This window comes from Lagenorhynchus albirostris, chromosome 2 (genome assembly GCF_949774975.1).
Source record: "Lagenorhynchus albirostris chromosome 2, mLagAlb1.1, whole genome shotgun sequence".
NCBI classification, from domain to species: Eukaryota; Metazoa; Chordata; class Mammalia; order Artiodactyla; family Delphinidae; genus Lagenorhynchus; species Lagenorhynchus albirostris.
Genome location: NC_083096.1, coordinates 14,245,667 through 14,268,060, shown reverse-complemented (window position 1 = coordinate 14,268,060; position 22,394 = coordinate 14,245,667). Strand labels below are relative to the sequence as shown.

Here is a 22,394-nt window from a genome sequence, read left to right as displayed (position 1 = left end):
CTGAACCTTTATGATAATTGAATCAGTTAGAGTGCTGAGTGGAGCAAGCATTAAACCTGTTAACCTAAAGGTCAGATCTGTGCATTGTTTATTTATCAGTAGGTGAAAGAGCTAAATCGGCAGCTTCTGTCACAGTCACAGTAAAAAAAATCACCTATAGTATTAACAGGGAGTAGATAAATTACAAAACATGTATTAGAATGATAAACAGACCCGGGGATAATATGGAATATATAATGAGAGATGCTGAAGGATCTTACTGGGCTATGAAATATGCAGGTTTGTTAAGACAGTGTTATTGATTATAATGAGTTACTGGGGTTCTAGAAAAATGGGGCGGAAGCTACAACTTTGGTTACAACCGCCCTCTTGTATCTTTCTCTCCTAAGGTCTTTATTTCAGTCCTTGTGATATTTTGAATCCTTAGCTTTAATAAAAAGAAATGATTTTAATAAAGCTATCTTAGAGACAAAAATGACAATTGAATTTGATAATGCTCAACAAGTACATACTTCTTACATATTTAAGAGTAAATGTGTAAGAGACACTTGGCCACTTACTCATTGGCCTTCACCAAGTGTCCAGTTTCATACTCTGGTAGGAGAGTTATCACTCATTTTAGTTTTGTTCTGAGGAGATGTGGGGAGTTTCTAAGAGGTATCCTGTCTTACTTTTTTTTCTACTTTGTAGAACCTGGACCTATAGACCCTCCGATTCTTCGGGATGTGAAGTCAAGAATGATGTTGGTCACCTGGCAGCATCCTTTAAAGCGCAATGGGATCATTACCCATTATAACATTCACCAACATGGCCGTCTCTGCTTAAAAACTTCTGGAAATGTCACTAATGGCACAGTGGTCCATTTGCGCCCATATACAGCCTACACATTTCAAGTAGAAGCTTGTACTTCAAAAGGGTGTTCCCTGTCACCAGAGTCTCAGACTGTATGGACACTCCCAGATGCACCAGAAGGTATCCCGAGACCAGAGTTGTTCTCCGATACCCCAACGTCCGTGATTATATCTTGGCAACCCCCCACCCATCCCAACGGCTTGGTGGAGAACTTCACAATCGAGAGAAGAGTGGAAGGGAAGGAAGAAGCTACTACCCTGGTGACTCTCCCGAGAGGTCATCCCATGAGGTTTATCGACAAGACTTCTGCTCTTAGCCCATGGACAAAATATGAGTATCGGGTCCTGGTGAGCACTCTTGGAGGAGGTACAAACAGCAGCGCTTGGGCAGAAGTGACCACGAGACCCTCACGACCTGCTGGGGTGCAGCCCCCCGTGGTGGATGTGCTAGGACCCGACGCAGCCAAGGTAAGATACGGCGTGTCTGTCTCCACTGCAGACATGGGAATTTACCCTGGATTGACTCTGTGTTGAACAGAGCCATCTACTGACAAAACGCACACATGTGTTGTTTTAGGCATTCACTGGAGAAACTGGGTTTTTGGCCTTTGGCCCAAGCTATCTTGAATTTGATGTCAGTTTTTCATTTCTCCCTGTAACCCCTTAATTATATTGTTGAGATGCTTCCACTTGCCTCACACACCTGAAATCCTTTGAATGCCACCGTGGTACGCTTACCTTAACCACCACGTCAGATCTAAATAGATCAGAAAATGAGAGGAGGTGGGGAGATACGGGGGAAGGGATTAGTGTATTAACAAAAGTTCCAATTACCGATATTCTGATTTTTTTTTTAATGATCAAAGGATCAAGATGATGGGGAAAGAAGTAAAAATAGCCGATTACGGGGCTATCTAGGAACTGTTCAATTATTCACTTCACGCTACTGGGAATGAACCCTAGAGCACAGGATAACTACCATTGTTTTGGCTTGCATACAAACTTCATTCAAGGGAAATTAGTGTAACCAAACAGGAGGGAGTTTTGTAGCTTAGAAGCCTCTTTTGTGTAAATACACACATGCTTCCATGGATTCAATCTTGTACTACTGCCAAAAGCATTGGTGTAGCAGCTTGCTCACCAGAGCACAAAACAAAGGGCATTTGCATAACAGCAGAGTTCATCTGCTGAAATTATTACTTGAATCTCTGTTGTGTGTTCTCTCGTCCCACCAAAAGCAAACACTGGGTGATGCTAAATAGTGTAAATTCTTGAAGAAATTTAATTGAACCTACAAACTGAAATCGATTTTTATAAGTCTGTCTTAGTTTCAACATGAGATCGGTCAAAGCAACACGCCTTCTTGATAGAAATACCACAGATGTATAGAATCCTGTTGATAAAACACTAAAAGGAAATTAATTTGAAGGACATGAGGTACGATGTTTATTGTATGAATCGGGCAATCTTAAGAATTGTTCTTCATTCAGAGGAAAAGCAAAACGAACCAAAGGAAAACCCCAAACAAACCTAGAGTTATTCATCATTTCAGAAATGACTTTTCTTTTCAATCCTAAGGGAATTTTGCAAAACTTCAGTAGCAGTACCAATCAATATGATGTGACATAAACACAGTCCCTTCACAAAGGCAAAGCTAGATAATGGACTTTTTTCTGGATTCTTTCTAACAAGAATTTAATAACTAGGCAGATCTGAAAAATGATAAATATTTGCAGAAAAATAATGGCTCAATGCCCAAGTCTATGTGATTCAGCATCTATAAACGGTGATCAAAAGTATTCAAAACAAATTGCCTGACTTTCTTTCATTCTTTTTTGTTTTTCCTTCCTCTTTGCATTTTGTAACCTCATCCAGGAATAAGACAGTGTACATGGCGTGTCAACCTGCTAAGGTAAAGTTTAGATTAGCTTGGCTTGGGAGCAGAATCTCACAGGCACTCACCAGGTCAGGAATCTAAAAGTCTCTAAGAAGGTGCTTGGAATATGCAGACATTGGACATTCGTGATAGTTTTTAAAAATTCGCACCTTTTATTAACTCTCCCTTTATAACTAGAAAATCAGAAGTTATCAATGAAGAGAGTCATCAGGAATATTCAGCTGAATCTAGTGTTGGATTACATGTGTTTAAATAATATCAAAACAACATATTTACGCTTCAGAATTTTGGGCTCACCTTAGGTTCAAAGAGATCTTCAGACTCAAAGTCAATGTGCTCGTGATATGCTTATCTGGTAAACAGAGGCAATGTGACAGCAATACAGTGATTTCTCTTTATGAAATATAAGATTGAAAAGTTAAAATTGCAAATGGATAAAATATGAGGAAAACAGAAGGATGGTCATGAATGCATTGGTTAAGAAATTTATTCTACATTTATTTCATAGTCATTGCAAATATTAGGATGAAGAGAATTGTCAGTAATATTATTGACACAATAATAATAATTTCAGTTCTACTAACCTTTATTGAGCACCTATAAATCTTTATGAGTGCCTCTTTTAGACACTGAGGATACAGTAGTGGCCAAATCAAAATCCCCACCTTCATGGAGTGTACCTTTTAGTCAAAACAACATAAACAGATATATAAAATGCCCAGAAATGAAAAGACTTGAGGGAAGAAACAAATCAGGAATAAACACTACCAGCTGATAGGTTGGAGAATAATAAAGGAAATGGACTGGTATTTCACCCTAGTTCTTCCCATTTTGTACCATGTGGTCTTTTCACCACCACTCCACCTGTAAGAGCTTGCATCTAATAGGGAAAGCAAGGAAACTTCACATACTTAGGCCAACTAGAAAATAACCCAAAGTAGCATCTTAGTAAGTATAAAGAGATAACTTGGCATAGACATGAGCATTAGGAAGCGAAAGTTGCATTAACGACAAGGTCCTACTGTATAGCACAAGGAAGTATATTCAATATCCTGTAATAAACCATAATGGAAAAGAATATGAAAAAGAACACATATATATATATGTATAACTGAATCACTTTGCTGTACTGCAGAAGTTATAGTTGGTTTAATATTGTAAATCAACTATACCTCAATAAAATAAATTTAAAAAAAAAAGAAAAAGGGAAAGTTGCATATCAAAATTACATTCTTAATATCTTATTTGATTACAAGGAAAAGAATATATATTGTCAAAGCGGTTGTGTGAAAGCCATGCACTTTGATGTGATATCTAATAACTTTAAGAAAATTCATTTCACTGTATAAAGTTGGTAAAAAAATACCAAAACCTGAAAAAGATAGTTCAGTAAAACTATAGACTACTTTCATACTGCGACTATAGAGCCAAAGCTTCTCAATAAAATATTAGCAACTTGAACTCAGGAGTATATTAAAAGAATGGTATACCAGGACAAATCTGGTCTGATTCCAAAAATGTAAGGTTGGTTCAACATCAGGAAATCTATCAACATACTGCTTAAATCAACTGATTAAAAGAGAAAGCCCTTTTTTTTAATCAATAGATGCAGAAAAAAGACATAAGATTCAGTAGCCATTTCTAACAAATATTCAACATAAAACCAGATTAGGAAAAAGTGAGTTTATAACTTTATTCCACTGGAGTCTTGAGTACAATTGAGGACTCATAAAAATAAAACATAGAATAACTAAGTTGTATAACTCTGACGCAGCAAAAAAAAAAAAAAAAATTGCTTTTTGGTGATAACATGAGCCTCTGAACTCTGATGGCCCCATTCGCAGGCCCACCTTCCCACGGCTAAAGCAGAATGAAAGAGCAGGCCTGCAGCTCTCAGCTTTTCAGGTAGAAGAGTCCTCTCTTGGCTCAGATCGCCAAAACCACCAGCCTTGGTGTGTGTGCGACAAGGAACAACAATCCTGTCCCCCAGATGGTGTCCACGCACAGCTTTGCTATGGTGTGTACTCTTAGCATTGCTCATTTACAGGTTGATAATAAACCAAAGTAAAAATAATTAAGTCTTAGTCATCATTCTCACCTGTTTTTGAAGATGGGCTGGTCTTTGATAGCTGCTTAAATCAAACCATTAAAAAATTATAAATTCTTTTTTTAATTTAATTTTTATTTTATATTGGAGTATAATTGATTTACAGTATTGTGTTAGTTTCAGGTGTACAGCAAAGTGATTCAGTTATGCATATACATATATGCATTCTTTTTCAGTTTCTTTTCCCATATGGGGTATTACAGAATTTGGAAGGAAATAAAATGACAACTAATATTCACTGAGTTCATATTAAGTTCCAGGAATTGCTCTCACTGAGTCCTTACTACAACCCTGTCAGATAAAGGCTATTATTATCCCCATTTCACAGGCAAACCCTGCAGCCTTAAAAGAATAGATAGTTATATTTAGCTAGAAAACAATTTTGTTTTTGCAAGATATAAGATTCCTCAAAAAAAAGTTAAACTTCAAAAGATAGATTGGGGAAATACATCTATAAGACATTATAGAAAAATAAGTTATTTCCCCATAATAAACAAAGAACTTCTAATAACTTATGATAAAAAGACAACTCAATAGAAAACAAAGTATAAAATATGGATAAAAAATGTGATAAGAGGATATACAAAGAGTTAATAACGTTTGAAAATATTTATATCTTAAAAAAGTCAAGGGACTACAAATTAATTAAAGAAATAATAAAGTAATACTGGCAAGACCAAAAGGATTAGTAATTTCTTTTTATTTCTTCCAGTTTTATTCAGATAGAGTTGACCCAAAGCACTGTATACATTTAAGGGGTCCAGCGTAATCATTTGACTTGCATACATCATGAAATGATGACCACAGTAAGTTTATTGAACATCCATCATCTCCTATAGATACAAAATAAAAGAAAACATTTTTTCCTTGTGATAGCACTCTTAGGATTTATCGGGTTGGCCAAAACATTTGTTCGGGTTTTTCTGTAGCAACTCATGGAAAATTCCAGACAAACGTTTTGGCCAACCCAATACTTCCTTAACAATTTTCATATGTAATGTCAGCAGTGTTCATTATATTAATCGTGTTGTACATCACAACCCTAGTACTTATTTATCTTATAACTGGAAGTTTTCATCTTTGACCACCTTCACCCACCACTGCCTCTGGTAATCACAAATCTGATCTCTAAAAGGAGCAGTAATTTCAAGAATTTGTGGGGACACAAATCATGGACATTTTCTTTCATTGTTTGTGATCAAGTGAATTACTTCAAACTTTTCAGAAAGTAATCCATCAATAATGATTAAAACTAAACATACATTTTGATATAGCAATTCTTGCTAACCTATACAATAATAAATAAGTACAGGGACTTCCCTGGCAGTCCAGGGGTTAAGACTCCACACTTCCAACGCAGGGGACGTAGGTTCGGTCCCTGGTCGGGGAGCTAAGATCCCACATGCTGTGCAGTGCAGCCAAAAAATTTTTTAAATAAAAAAAATGTACAATCGTATGTATACATACATTTTCAAATATGGTTTTTAACAATAAAGTCAAGTCAGTATAACTGAATAGTCTGTTTTCAGCCATGAAAGGAATATTATGCAACATAAAACATGATAGGGTGTGTCCCATGATCTCTAGTTGAGTGTGAAAAGCAAGTTACAGATTAATAATGGGTATAAAAATGGGTATAAAAAATAAAATTTTTCCCAAAAAAAATTTAAAAGAGAGAGAGAAAACGTACCTATGTGTGGATATATTTGCTGTGTGAGAAAGTATGGCAGAATAGATTCAAAGCTATCACCTTTTCACCTTTACAGGGTGGGAATGGGGAGGGATAGGAGGAGGTCGAGGTGAAGGACCGTAATTTATTTTCCTGTATGTATCAATATCTTTGGTTTTTTCTCTGAATACAAAATGCAAATCAAATATCCAAAGTAAAAAAATTAATATTAACAACTTTAAAAGAAAAGGAAGATATCTTAAAGGAAAAATTTAATTTCATTTCAACAAATACTTATTGTACACCTTGTTCTGTATGAGAAGATTTGCCGGGGAGTCAGTTGTTGAGAGGAATTACCATATGGAGTCAAATGTTACCACACTCTCATGCCCTGTGGTCATTCATATTCTGTATTGATTAAGTAGTCTTAGAATTATAAAATCTTCTATGTAGATATGAGGGCGAGGATTGTCTCTTAACATTAGATACAAGGAAACTGAGGCCCAGAGATGTTAAGTGTTTTGTTCCAAGTCTCACAGCGTTGGTTGAGTAACCTACATCAAATATCAAGGATATTTATTCTTAGCTCATTCTCAAATCAATCGTCCTAAATCCTCTTATTCATAAAGTTCTTAAATATGGTTTGATGGAGTTAAAGAAATTAGAAGTAAGTTACAATGTTTATGTGTGTTACAGTTTTCAGTCCCGAAGCCAATCATCTAACCTACATTCCCTAAATTTTTGCTTACAACCAGGATCTTGTAGGTCCCTTGATTGTTTAGGGCCACTCTTCAGGGATCTGAACAAATAGGTAAAAGTCAGTAGCTCCTTAAACACCTACCCACCAGTCCTATTTTTTGCAAATTTACAATAACTAAACAGAGAATGGAAATCTAAGCAATTAAGAACCACTCAAATAAAAGAAATCATCATTGTTGGCAAAGCAACCCCAAAATAAACATTTTATTCCCAGCCAGAAACTACAATTCTGTTTAGAAAATTTCAGTGTAAAAGTCTTGTTTTAGAGAACATACCTTTTGCTTATTAGGCCAGGAACATGCTCTTGGGTCTGAGTCTTTTGGGCTGCAACAATATTTTATAATCCTTTCTATGAACAATAGATATATAAAGGCCATGGAAAATTAAACTGAATGAAAGTTTTAATCTCACATATTTTAGCCACACTCTAGTAAATGTAGTCTTAGGCACTGGAAAGAATAGAATCCAATATTTAACTAACTGGCTCTTTAAAATGCTTGGACACATTTATTTTTAGTAATAGCTGCAGGATATTTTCAGGAGGATGATCAAATTAGATACCATTTCTGATAGCCTACTCACTATAATGACAATGGCCTTCTCCACCTTGCTATAAAATTCCTTATAAAAATTTTCTGTGGAAGTAGATTCATGTCTTCCAACTCAGTACTATCAAAAAGATATATCTTCCTGGGCGTCCCTGGTGGTGCAGTGGTTAAGAATCCGCCTGCCTGGGCTTCCCTGGTGGTGCAGTGGTTGAGAGTCCGCCTGCCGATGCAGGGGACACGGGTTCATGCCCTGGTCCGGGAAGATCCCACATGCTGCGGAGCAACTAAGCCCGTGCACCACAACTACTGAGCCTGCACTCTAGAGCCCACGAGCCACAACTACTGATCCCGTGTGCTGCAATTACTGAAGCCCATGCGCCCAGAGCCCATGCTCTGCAACAAGAGAAGCCACCGCAGTGAGAAGCCCGTGCACCGCAACGAAGAGCAGCCCCAGCTCGCCGCAACTAGAGAAAGCCCGTGTGCAGCAACGAAGACCCAACGCAGCCAAAAATAAAATAAATAAATAAACGTATAAACTAAAAAAAAAGATGTATCTTCTTAAGTCTGTAGCTTTTTAAGTGAGAAAAATAGCCAATTTCTGGATGCAAACGTTTATAGTTAGAGAACACAGGGATTTTTTAGCTCTTCAAATGACTGACTCCAGAATCATTACATCACATCGCTTAATCTCCGCTGGTTGAGATCTTATTCAAGGTTTATTTTATGAATGCTTTTCTTAGGCTCAGCAACTGAGTGCCAGATCAATTCACTCTCAGCTCAACTGCTAACACAGCTACCTCCAAAGTTTGGATTCTTTCAAGGACTGCCAAGCCTTGACCTGAACTCTCAGAATATTCTAGTTCCAGAGGCAAGTGGTATTCCACATGTGAATCAGGTAGAATTGAGCTGTGATAACCCTTCCATTTTCCATTTGCATGACAAGTACCAGGAAGCCCTGTAAATATGACCTTGACTCATTTCTGAAGTCCACAAAGAGCACTGCACCCCCCAAGCAAATAGAATCCTATGTCCGCTCTCTAAACTTTACTTGCGTTAGGCTTCTTTGATCTCTCCTCCATCCAGGCAAATCCTCCGTGCTCATAAGGAACTCATCTAAAATTTCTCTTTACCAGCACAGTGTGGAACTCTCTGAGAAGTGTTTTTGGTTTTTTGTTTGTTTGTGTGTTAATTTTTATTTATTTTTGGCTGGGTTGGATCTTCGTTGCTGCCCACTGGCTTTCTCTAGTTGCGGTGAGCAGGGGCTACCCTTTGTTGCGCTGCGGTGGCTTCTCTTGTTGCAGAGCACGGGCTCTAGGCACATGGGCTCAGTAGTTGTGGCTCACGGGCTTAGTTGCTCCATGGCATGTGGGATCTTCCCAGACCAGGGCTCAAACCCACACGTGTCCCCTGCAATGGCAGGTGGATTCTTAACCACCGCACCACTAGGGAAGTCCAGAAAAAGATTTTAAAATTAGCAATGATTTCAAGCTATGTAGTAAAATTGGAGTAGATGTCAGGTCCTTGTTAATTTTAAGTTAGGACCGTAATCATCAAGCAACTGCCCGGTGACATCTGGTAGAGGCCCATTTTGTCACCAAGAATTAGGAAGAATACCCTACAGATACCTCAGGTCAGATTCCTTCTGGGGGAAGTTTTTTCTCTTTAAGATAGAAAATTTTGGTTCATCCTTTTCCATTCTCACTTTTCTATAATGCCTCTCAGACTTCGAATTTGTATAGAACTATAAATGTAGGTATCAATATATCGCCTTGTGGAAAACTCTTTGAAAGTTTCAAAATAGCTGTATGCTAAGGAAAAACATAATGGAGACAGCCATGACTGCTGTTACTTCTGGAACTCCATCTCTCAGTGTATGGCACTAAATGGGTGTACAATTTAGGCCCTGCTATCAATATCAAGAAGCTTACAGTCTATTGGGGAGATGGGATATACACGCCAAAATTTAAGGAACATTGCAAGGCAACACAAAAAAGATGGCCCATGATAGCATATAAATAAATAATCTTTTAACGACTAATGCACATTTTTCTAGGGTCCTTTGTGCCCCATAAGAGCATGAGTGGGTTAGCACTATGCCCTTACAGTATTTAGCCAGAAAAGAAAAGCAACGTTAAACATTATTAGAAAACGGTGTTTCTTTCTTCTGATGTTCATGTCTATGACTTAAACAGGATCATTCTTTGCTTGCCTTTTTAAAGCTTTCCACATGTCTCTCGTCTTTGAGAACAGGATGTGTTGTTCTTGCTTTACTTGTTACATTATGCACTAGTGAGATTCAGGAACTCAATAGGGCATCCTCAGAAAATGCAAAGAATGATTTCTGCACCCTCCCACCACCATCCCGAAAAAAAAAAAAAAAAAGAGAATAGTGACATATTTAGAGTACCCGCTAATAATGCAAAGCAAGGAGTTCTGACGTTTCGTTTAATTGAGTTATAAACAAGAAAACTATTAAATCCTGCTGCCGCCCCATTGGTGTGTGTGGATGTGTGAACTCTCTCCATGTGTGTGCTCTGTGTCCTTCAGGGCACCCGTGGTGGAGATGAATCACTAAGGTGTGTACTAGTCTGACGATCTTAGAAAGTCTCCAGACTGAAAGCCTAGCCCAGGAAACAGCATTTCATCTAGTTCCTGGTGTACTGCTAATTGATCCGAAACCCTTCATTACTGTCTAGTGCAAAGGGCGAAGTCGAAAGTGGGTATTTAGAAAGTGACTTGACTGAAAACAAGGCAGAGCAAAATGCCAGGCCTTGTGAACTGCAGTTGCTCTGTCCCTGTGTTGTCACACCGGTGCTAAGCTTACGTTTTATTTCAGGTCACTTGGAGAGCCCCACTTATCCTGAATGGAGACATCCTTACCTACGAGATCCGCATGCCTGACCCTCACATCACGATCACCAACGTTACTTCCTCTGTGTTCAGTCACGTCGTTACTCATCTGACTCCTTTCACTAATTATTCTGTCACCATTGTGGCTTGCTCAGGGGGTAATGGGCATCTAGGGGGGTGCACAGAGAGTTTCCCTACCCATGTGACCACGCATCCCACCCTGCCTCAGGGTCTTAGCCCGTTGTCCGTGGTTCCACTAAGTGAATCGTATGTTGGCATCTCTTGGCAGCCACCAACCAGGCCAAACGGACCCAATTTGAGGTAAGAGAAAGGGATGGTGCTTTTGGATTTTGTTACCGTCTTATCTCTCTGGGAAAGAAGGGAGGAAGGAGGCTTTTCCTCACATAGGAACATTGAACTAATTCCTTATTGGATATTCCTCACTCATAACATTTTTTTTTATTGAAGTGTAGTTGATTTACAGTGTTGTGTTCATTTCTGCTGTACAACAGAGTGACTCAGTTATACATATATATATATATATATATACATTCTTTTTTATATGCTTTTCCATTGTGGTTTCTCACAGGATATTGAATATAGTTCACTGTGTTATACAGTAGGACCTTGTTCTTCATCCATTTTGTATATAATAGTTGGCCTCTGCTAATCCCAAACTCCCACTCCATCCCTCCCCCAACCCCCTCCCCCTTGGCAACCACAGGTCTGTTCTCTATGTCTGCCTCACTCATAATTTTCATACAGTTTCACCTTCTGTATCTTGACTTATAGGGAATCATAAAAAGATCATCAAGGTAAAAATAGCATGCTATTGTGAGGAACTAAAAACCCTCGAAACAACAATTGCTGTTCTCTAGTGCATCTCTACACAGCCCCTCTCTTGATATTCAAAGTATATCTTTATTATATGTTAAGCAAGCTTGATGCATGTTCTAAATGACACATTTGCACAAACATGCCTCAAAATTCTAAAGATAGCACAATAATTTTTTGGCATGTTATTATTATCTGGAAACTTGTAAAGCATGTGGTCAGGAATATAGATAAGATGAAAGAAAAGAACTGTGATTCTGAAATGGCTTTATAACAACTTGACAGTTAGGCAAGACTATGGAGTCGATAATATTATCATTGTTTATAAAGTATTGATGGTAGAAGTTTTAGGAAATCATTAACTTTATAAGCTTTTTGTAATTCTATTTTGTGTGAAACTGGCAATAAAGTTTTGGCAAATCTGATATAGAAGAAATCTAAATGTTATCATTTTACTGATAGTAGTAAAAATGTGAATGTAGCTAATTGTTCCAGTTAGCTATGTGGATGACACTTGTGCCAAAAAAAAAAAAAATGATTATCTGGAAAAAAGAAAATTAAGATGTTTTCTTTACGTTTACACATACACCCCACACACTCGTACCGTGAGACAACCTGAATTTTGGTAATAACATTAGTTGAGATAATCCTGATCTTTCTGCTTATCTTTTGCTTTAGATATGAGCTTCTGAGGTGTAAAATCCAGCAACCACTTGCATCAAATCCCCCAGAAGATTTAAATCTGTGGCACAATATTTATTCAGGAACTCAGTGGTTTTATGAAGATAAGGGTCTTAGCAGGTGAGATTACAAAAACTATAAAAACAAATGCTGACATTTAGTTTGGGGCATGTTGAATAGTTCAAAGAATCTGAGTGTCTTCATTGTTGCCATTGAGCCAGTTATGCAATAAAACATGTTTGGTTATTATCTGTGGCATTAATCATCGAGCTGCAACAATCAGCATGTTTAATATTTGCCATCTTAACTGCACGCTTCAAATAAGCCTTTTGAAGTCAAGTTTGTAGGTGTTTGAGCCTTAGCCTCTTGCCTTTGTCACAGCCCTAGCCAGACACGTAATGGCGAAATCTGGAAATGTTGAACATGTTCAAAACTGGGGAACGTTTGGGCCACTTGTAGAATGCTTGCTTTTCCAGGAAATAATTTGCTATAAATCATTGGTTCAGTTCACAAAAATTATTTAGTTAACAGGCTTGGGACTCAAAAGAATTCCATCTGTAGTTCGAAGAGATCAAGAAATGGGCAAATGGGCAATGTCAGAAAAGAGTACCCCACGGGAGAGTAAGGAGGCGTGGGTTTGGTTTCATCCTGTGCTGGAGGACTAGCTTTGTGGCCTTAGGGGAGTCACTTAACTTCTCTGGGCTTCACTTTTGTTGTCTATAAAATGAGGAGATTGGATGGGATTAAGTGAGGTCTAGACCTTCATGAATCAAGCAATGTAATCAAATTTCAAAAAATCACAAGTATTCTTTTAGGAAAAGTTTTAAGACATATTGCTCAATGACTTTTCTATCAGGAGGGTTATGCTTCTAGACTCACACTGACTAGCTCTACTCTGAACTCTGTTTACAATCTGGTCTTGTCTCCCCTCTTCCTCTGCTGGGCCTCTGCGCTTCAGCCACGTTAGTATTGCGTTTGGCGCCTCTAACAGGCAACACCCACCCCTCAGCTTCTCCCCATAGCTGCCATTTCCCTCTGTCTACCGTCCTTCAAGTCTTGGCCTGCAAGTTTCCTAGAGCACCCTCCTCCTGGTCTGAATCAGCTGCCTCCTTAATGTATTTCCATAGCACACCCCTTACAAATCTCTATTGTCTTTGTACTGACCTGGCTACCTGTCTGGACACCCCATTTTACTGTCATATCCACCATGAGCAAGGCCTTGTCTTCATGATTTCTCTATCACAATCCCCACCGTAGTACCTGGCACACAGTGGGTGTGCCAATAGATGCTAAATGAAAGAATACTTTTAGTAATGTGTAAAGGGTTGGGTATTCATTGCTCTGTGCCCTAGGAATATTAACTGTGATGTTCTTATCTTTGGGGAATGAGGAAAATTCTCCTGTCCATCTGAAAGGGTCCTGGTGGGAAAACATTACAGATATGGTGAGGTTCTTGAAGAGAGGCCGCATGTAAATCTAAGGAAACGATAGAATGAACCATGTAAAATTGCCATTTTTGTAAGCTAAAAGGGATCGATTACTAGCATATCCTTTTGGTTCAATCTAAATTATCGTGGTCCCTAGACTCTTCTCCACTATTTTCAATTCATTAGTTACTTAATCCAGCATTGCTATATAATGATGACTTCAGTTGAAGAAATTCATTTTATTCAGCAATTTCTTTTTGTTTACTATGTGCTGACAGGCATTGTGCTAAGGAACAAAAGATGAATAGCATAGCCCTTGCCCTCAAAGAGCTCACAGTCTAGTGGAGAAAACCACACTCTCACACACACACACACACACACACACACACACACACACACACACACACACACACACTCATACATGTATCAATTACTATCATCACAGTTAACTACAGATACACCATCACTACCTAGGGAAATCATATGGAAAGGTAACTATCTGTGAACTCCAAGTGCCTGAAATATAGCAATTTCCAAAATAAAGAGGACTTGACTATCTAACATTACTGAATCTAACTTTTAACCATGAGGTAGTTGGCAGAAAAACAGAATAAGACTCAGAAAGTTAATTTTCTTTCTTCATAGAAGCAATGAAAACTTATTAAGGAATTAGGACCAAGGCCAAAATTTTATTATTGAATTTTTAATGATGCTTGTAAGGATTTTTAATAAGTCCAAATCGAAGATGTAAGGAATGAAATTAAGTTAAATCCCCACAAATTAGATTGAAACATAAGTTGACATAAACATACTGATGACAGCTGCTTCTAGAAAGGAAGTATACATATAACAAAATGTGCTGAGGTGATATTTTGACTAGCCTCATAATACTAAATGTCAAGAGATTTTTTTTTTTTCTGCTAGCACTAGCAAAGATTTTTTCCAACTATTCAGATAAACCACTTTGTCCCATGTAACCAGCTTGTGAAAAAAACAAAACAAAATAAAACAAACAAAAACCCCCCACAATATGCATTTCTTTATGGTTTTTATTTTTTATTGTTTGTCTGCATCACGCAGCATGTGGGATCTTAGTTCCCCGACCAGGGATCGAACCAGGGATCGAACCCGCGCCCCCTGCATTGGAAGCGTGGAGTCTTTACCACTGCACCGCCAGGGAAGTCCCTGCATTTCTTTCTAATAGTCAAAGTGAATAGCATGAGTCTTCATATTGTGAAAAGAATTTTTCTAGACATCTACCCTTTGTAAGTCCAAAAGACTAGGGGCCCCTCCTGCCCAAGGGGACTTGTCTCACAAATCTGAGAGAAAACTGGAAATTAGACCACCTGTGGGTGCTATGTGCCGTGCCAGTGTTTTTGTTCAAAAGAAGCGATCTTGTCTGGAAGGTGCAGTCAGCACCCACTTTAACTTCTGGCAGCCAGGCTTGCTGTCCCTGCTGTAGAGGGAAGGATGGGAGCAGTCAGCTTACCTTCCTGCACACCTGTGTTGCAGCCCCTTAATGAGCCTCCTCTTTGACATATTTTGTCTTACTGACGTGTTTATTTGACTGACTATTTGTGGGTTTCTTTTGGAGGGGAGGGCGGGGGAGGATGGTCATTGAATTCTGATGTCTTTGGGAAAAGTATTTAATTTCGTATTCTTCCCAGACTCACCATTTCTTATTTCCTTCATAACTTACATCTACATAAACAAAGGAACCATTGAAGGGTTTCTGCCCATCTTGATCTGATCTCACCAATAGCTACAGCTAGAATCAGCTTTTTAAATGGTACTTCTCTTGACATAAAAAGTAAAATTAACTTAAGTTTCACTGGGCATCCCTTTATGAATACATTTGTGAGAGTAAGTATAAATTGAAGTCAGTTTCCTTGGGCAAGCGGTCTCTTTTGGTTAGCTGTATGTTTCTAATATATAGAAAACACACCACTTTCATCTCAAATGGTACTATGTTCTGAAATTCAGATCATTCTAGTCGTCATTTTTTCCTTTATAGCTCCATGTACCAAGTAAAATAGTGAGCTCATTATCCAGATAATTTAGTTTCAACAAAAATACTTCTGTTTTTATGAATATCTTAGGTAAGGGATGATTTGGTCTGAGTTACCCAGCTAGTTGCCTAATTATTGAATTTTGCTCTGTCTGTGTAGACACAAACTCAGTGTAACTGTGGGTTTATACTGCTTGTCAGTTTCTAACTTTTCTTCCTTAATCATTCTGTGCAAAGTGGCCAAGTTATGGTTGTTAGGGGAACCATAACGTTGGGTTTCCTGACATTTTCATCAACTGGAAAATCTGGAAAATGTGCTGTTGTCATCTGATGCTGCTGTGGTGAGTCAGGCTGGGTTTAACAAAAGGGTAGCGACCTTCATTTTAAGCATCAATCCACCCTTAGGATTTTCAGGATCTCACTGTGCCTTGGTTCCTGGGTGATCAGATAAAACTTCTGCAAACACAGTGATGACATGAGCGCCTCTCTGTTCTGGATCTGACAAAGGAAGAACAAGCTATGAGAAATAATAGGCTCTATTTTAAGGAAAATGTTGACTTGTAGATTATAATAACTTAGCTGCCATTGAGTTTATGAAGGGAGGCGTGTTCTCACTCCTTTTCCTTTCAATTATTTATGAACTCCTACAAGTATTTCTTTATCAGTCTGGAAAGAGACTTTCATATGAGTTCTCAAGAATCCTCTAATTGCATTATCTTTAAATGAAAGCATTCAAAATTCATAGACCTTCATCTGGTTTTCAAAGAACGGTTGGACTTGACTCTTTTCAAGTTTAAATGCTTAAGATAAATATACTATAAAATCTAAGTTTGAGTCTTACTGACATGGATTCTGATTTTTTAACCTACAAAAATGAAATGTTTCAAACCCTGAAAGAGGACATAGTTTCTGGAGAATGATATTCAAAAGAGTGTGACGTTCATTCCCCTTCTTTGTAATGAGATTAAATGTGCACAAGTAACATTTTCTGCTTTGCTAATAGGGAAAGACTGGGTCAGCTCCATGACACGTGTTCTCCTATAACATAAACATGTTCAAGTTGTAGCTGTTAGGTAAACAAATTAACTTCATAAGCATGGAGGGTGAGTTAGAAGGAAGGCCTTTCTTCCATGACCACCAATGTGAGGTAGAGCCTGGTATTTTCTTGCTTAATACCATAATGTGAGTAAAAGTTGGGTCTAGAAATGAAAGCCAACTTCTGTCAACATTGGTGTACCATTTCCTAGCAAAGTACTTAATTCAAAATGAGCAAAAATATATCTGTTTCACATTTAACATGGGAGAGTCACGGTGCTCTCTTTTCATTGCTCTGAATTTACTTCATGCTGTCCTTTTCTAAGTGTCATCATATGAAAACTTACCTCAAAAAAGAAAATGAACCTCTAAATCTGGGAGGATGCATTTTTTCATAGGAGGTTTCATTGCCTAATGCTTTCTTCAAAAAAAAGAAAGAAAGAAAGAAATCTAGTTTATTTGTTTACATTTCTTTTTCATGTTGATGATATAGTAGAACAAAGACAGAAATCACAGCAAAGTTATTTTAGGTGCCACATTCTGGTAGCATAAGTACAGAGAGCTACAGGAGTAGACAGCTGCAGCTTTCACTCACAATCTAAAAAGTATCATAAGAACTTCCAACAGTGATTGATCATCTTTACTCTTCAATTTCCAAAAGCAAACATTTTCAGCAGCATTTTTAGGAAAACAAAAATCTTTCAGCAACAAATGAGTGAGGGAAAGAAAAGGTATCCACCATCAATGGAAAATTTAAACAATTACAGATTTAAGCAGTGGAAACAGTGTTACATTTTTGTTTGCCTATGTGTTTATTCCCACAAAAGGATTTGAGGGTGTAAGGAACAGTATGCTATCAGAGGTTTCTCAAATCCTCTGGTGTATAATGTTGTACTCAAGCATGTGTTGGATGGTGGTGGATATGAAGAAGAGTTAGTAGAAGGAGGAACTGAATAACCTGCATTTTCGGAAGCATGATTTATATTGGTGACAATATTGACACATGAATTCTGTTAGGACATCAATAAAGTTGACACATTTTTAATTCTGATGAAAATAACCTGAGGCATTCTGTAGCTGCACTGAAGAATTGGTTTTATTGGTTCCCAGAACACATCAGACCCTTTCAAAGTACAAGCCTTCCACACATTTTGCCCTGAATAATGCTTCTTACTGGCTAAATTAATGTCTCCACTGGCCAAATTACTGTTTGTCATCAATACCTAGCCCAAATGTTATCTCCTCTGTGAAGACTTCCTGACTAGATTAGGTTAAATTAGATGCTTTGATGTATGTGGAAAGAAAAAGGAATAAATGAATATATGTTTTAGAGGTTCTCATTTAAAAACATTTATCTGTAAATATGTATATAAGTATACACACGTACACACACACATACATACACACATACACACACACATACACACACTCCAGTAGGACAGACATTACATTTACTATGTTTAGTATCTGGCATGCTGTTAGTGCTAATAAATATTTATTAATGAATGAATTAAGTAATGGTGTATCAAACATAAAAGAGCAATGTAATTTGTAAGAAAAAAAAAACATCTTTCTAAGTTTCAGTAAGGATCATTTCTCTATTGGACAGGTAGATTTTCGTGGCCCTAGCCAACCAAATCATATGTGACCTGAAAGTTATGAGACTGAATGCTTTAGGAACTATGAAGTAGCCATTTATTTATAAAATCATCTAGTCAATAAACAGATTAAAAACTTTATCATCTGAACAGAATCTAGTTTTCTAATTCGAGTAATAACAACGGAACCTTGAAATGAGTCTCATTCCATAAATAAGATTTTAATATATATGACCTTTTACAAGGAAGAAATACCAGAGTCATGTCTATTACACAACGAATTTACCATTTTCTGTGTGTGGATGAAAGGAGGGGCTGGAGAACGGTCTCAAAAACATTAATCAATTAGGGGATAACTATTGTAACAGCCTCGTATTCCTAAATGGACCTTCAAACAGTTGGTTTTACTGGTTACAGCATAGACTTAACATAAGTTTTCATTCACTTAGCAGATTTCAAAAGCTATATCTTAAAGGGTTTGAAATGGTACATTTTTCAAAATATACCCAAGAAACACAATTAGTATTTAGGGAAGATATTGATTGATATACATATGTTTTGCATGAGTATATGATTTCAACTGATGGAGCATTTTTCTCTTAAAAGTATTTTATTATTAACTAAATGGAATGTCCCATCTGATATCAACACCCAAGTCTACCTAAAAAACAATATACTAGAGCAAATGAACAAAATACGTTAAGCAAATGAATATTTTCTTTTTTGACATGAACTGGTGAAAGATATACCGAGCCATGTAGTCAGACGTATATATACTTACTGACAAAGATTAGGTTTCAGATGTCATGAAAACAGTACATTTTAGTTCCTTTAAGGGAGTTCAAGATCCTATTCCTTAAAATTTTAACTTAACCATGAAAATTAAAGAAAATGCAAAAGACAAATGCATGACATCAAGTGAGATGCCTACTGATTTCTCAATTCAATAAAATAATAGTGAATAGTGGAAAGAATTTAATATTAGAAATGAATAAACTAGAGGCCCACCTAATCCTCTTAACTAGCTGTGCGACTTTAGGCAAAGCCCCTTAACTTCTCTGGGTCTCAGGTTTCTTATCTGTAAAATGTAGCAGATATTTCATTATTTAAAGCAGATAAACTCTAAAGTCATCTTTCTCTCTAAAATGTTAATATTACAGTCAGCCCTCTGCATCTGCAGATTTTGTATCCATGAGTCAACCAACTGTGAATCAAAAATATTTGGGGAAAAAATTCCAGGAACTTTCAAAAAGTAAAATTTAAATTTGCTACATGCCTGCGACTATTTACATAGCATTTACATTGTGATTTCAACTATTACATAGCATTTACATTACATTAGGTATTATAAGTAATCTAGAGATGATTTAAAGTACAGAAAATGTGCATAGGTTATATGCAAATACTATGCTATTTTATATCAGGGACTTGCGCATCCTCAAATCTTGGTATCCACGGGGTCCTGGAACCAATCCCCCTGCAGATACCAAGGGGCAACTGCACTTTAAAAATGGACATTCCAGTTATATGTATTTATGTGGCCTAAATTTCTTCTATGCAGACATAAATTGTAGCATTTCACCATACCTAAACTATGATCAAATAGCTTAAAGTATCACAGTAAGAACTAAGACCCCACGGAACTTATTTACAATTCACCATTTCAGGGCTGCCTGATGTTTTTAATTCCACTTGTATAAAGAACCACAAAAATGGTATCACTTTGAAGCCATAAAAGTTACTAAATTTATCACAGAGTAAATATGTGGAAGAAAAATTCAAATATTGCAGGAGAGATTAGGCATCCGGACTCTAGCTAAATTTCTTTTAAGCCATTTTGGGAAGTAAAACACAATTAAAAGTATTTTACCCAGGGAGAGAGCTAATGAAGCCAAGGTCATTGGTTCAGTTCCCATGTGAGCCATTAGCCGTGTTTCATTTGACGGTCACACACTTGCTACCCTCTTAACCCCGACTCACCATCCTTCACAATCGCGCTAGTGGTCACAAAGGAAATTTGGCGAGACTGTTTGGATGCAGAAGCCAAAATCTCTCCCCTTTGCCAGAAAAATAACTCAAAGGTCAAGCCTCAGTGATATGACCTCATCCAACTATAGATGGATCAGCTGACCATCGTGTTTTTTATTATTTTTATCATCATCACCATCATTATGATGCTGGCAGCGTAGCATCATGGCTAAAAGAGGAAGCTCTGGAATCAGACTGTCTAGGTTTGAGTCTTTACTCTCCCACTTACTAGTTCGATGACTTGGACAAGTGGTTTAACTCTTTAGGCCTTATTTTCCTCATTTTCAATGCAGGTATTATAATAGTATGGTGAAGAATGAATGAGTTAATCATATAGAAAATTCCTGACACATATTAAGTACTCAGTAAATACTGTTATTATTATCTTTCCATTGTCATTGTCATGTAGACTATTTAGCACTTTCTAGAAAGCCTATGTATGAGTTTCCTAGGGCTGTTGTAAACTAACTGAGTGGCTTCAAACAACAGAAATGTATTCTCTTACAGCTCTGGAAGTTGAAAGTCCAGAATCAAAGTACTGTCAGGACTGTGTTCCCTCCAAAACCTCTAGAAAACAATCATCCCTTGCCTCTTCCAACTTCTGGTGGCCAAAGTTGTTCCTTGGTTTATGGCAGCATAACGCCAATTTCTGCCCCCAGCTCCTCACAGACAGCTTCTCCCTGTGTGTGTCTGTGTCTCTGTAACAAAATTTCCCTCTCCTTTCTTTTATAAAGATATCAGTCCTTTGGATTTAGGCCTGTCCCATATCCAGTATAAACTCATGCTAACTTGATTACACCTATTTCCAAATAAGGTCACATTCACAGGAATCTAGGGGTTAGGACTTAAACATACCTTTTGGGGGGACACAATTCAACCCACTATAGCATCAAAACCAAAAGAAAAGAAAGAAAGACACAAGGAAAGGGGGTAAAGCAGAGAGAGGTAGAAGATCTGTTGCTAGTAGTTATTTGGGGGAAATAGAAAATAAATAGCTTCAAGGAAATCACTAATTCTTTACCTATAGCTACACTGTGGCCGAAGCCAAGCCCTGCAAAAATACCTTTGGGCCATGAGTGAGAAACAAGGTAAGGCAAGCGGACCTCTTCTACATGGGTGGTGGCAAAACACTGTAAAACTCCTGACGTAATTTTGGCTAAGTTATTTAGCACAGTCCTGCAAACGGCGCCCTCCCTCTGTTGTCATGACTCATAAGTTGTGACTTACTGAGACAAATTCCCTGGGCCCTGCACTCGATGTGAGGCATCCTTGATGATCTATTAAAACCCAAAGAAGGTGATGATCTGAGACTAGTGTTTTCCCTGAGGACTGGATGCCCCACAGGGAGGGTCATGTGTTGTACAATGTGCTTAAGCAAGTTCTCAGTCTAAGCTGTTGTCCAGTCAAAGCTTGCCTGCGTCTGTAAATAGTATTTTCCTCCCCAGGCAGTCTGACCCAGAAAAGATAGCCTGATAAGTCTTCTTCCCAGAAGAGCCAAAAAGGATGAGGAATCGGTGGCTTTAGCCCATCACTGATTTAATATATGGCATCAGCATGACGTCACCATGTCCAGTTTTCTCCTCCCAAAAAGCAGTGCTCAGTTTCTACTATATTGACTCAAGTAAATATGTTCTCACAATGGCAAAACACAGCTCACCATAGCAAAACCCTCAGTGGGAGAAGGCTGTATACTTGGTCACAGTTTTAGGCTTTAATTTAGGGGTAGGAAGCACAAGTATAGGAAGAAACTGGTGATGAGGGATTCTGATATTTGAAAATGGATGAGTTTCCCAAAAGAAGAACATAAAACTCACTGGATCAAATTCAGATAGAAAGCTGGCAGGTTACCAGACGCGTAATTGCATGTTGAATTGAGCTATAATCCTCAGCACTTCTGAAAACAATGAAGATGTGCAAAACGATAAACCACATTTGTTTTAAATAGCAGTATTTGCTTAGCATTGCTAATAACATCTTTTCTTAACACTCTGGTTAAGGCTTGAGAGTTACAAAAATAATGCTACCTTTTTTTGTGCAGGGAAGAAAAAAGAAAATGTATTGGGGGGAGAAAATGGTGCATCCTATGGGGGAAAATCTGTATT

General features: G+C 37.7%; 1 protein-coding gene across 1 annotated transcript in view; it reads left to right on the top strand.

Moving 5' to 3' along the window:
* Positions 1-22,394, top strand: part of USH2A (usherin) — a 737,336-nt gene that overhangs the window by 455,854 nt on the left and 259,088 nt on the right. The window contains exons 31-33 of the mRNA XM_060127145.1: positions 691-1,319; positions 10,668-11,002; positions 12,194-12,316. Of these exons, the coding sequence (XP_059983128.1) occupies positions 691-1,319; positions 10,668-11,002; positions 12,194-12,316 (1,087 nt within the window). The remainder of the gene's footprint in view (positions 1-690; positions 1,320-10,667; positions 11,003-12,193; positions 12,317-22,394) is intronic.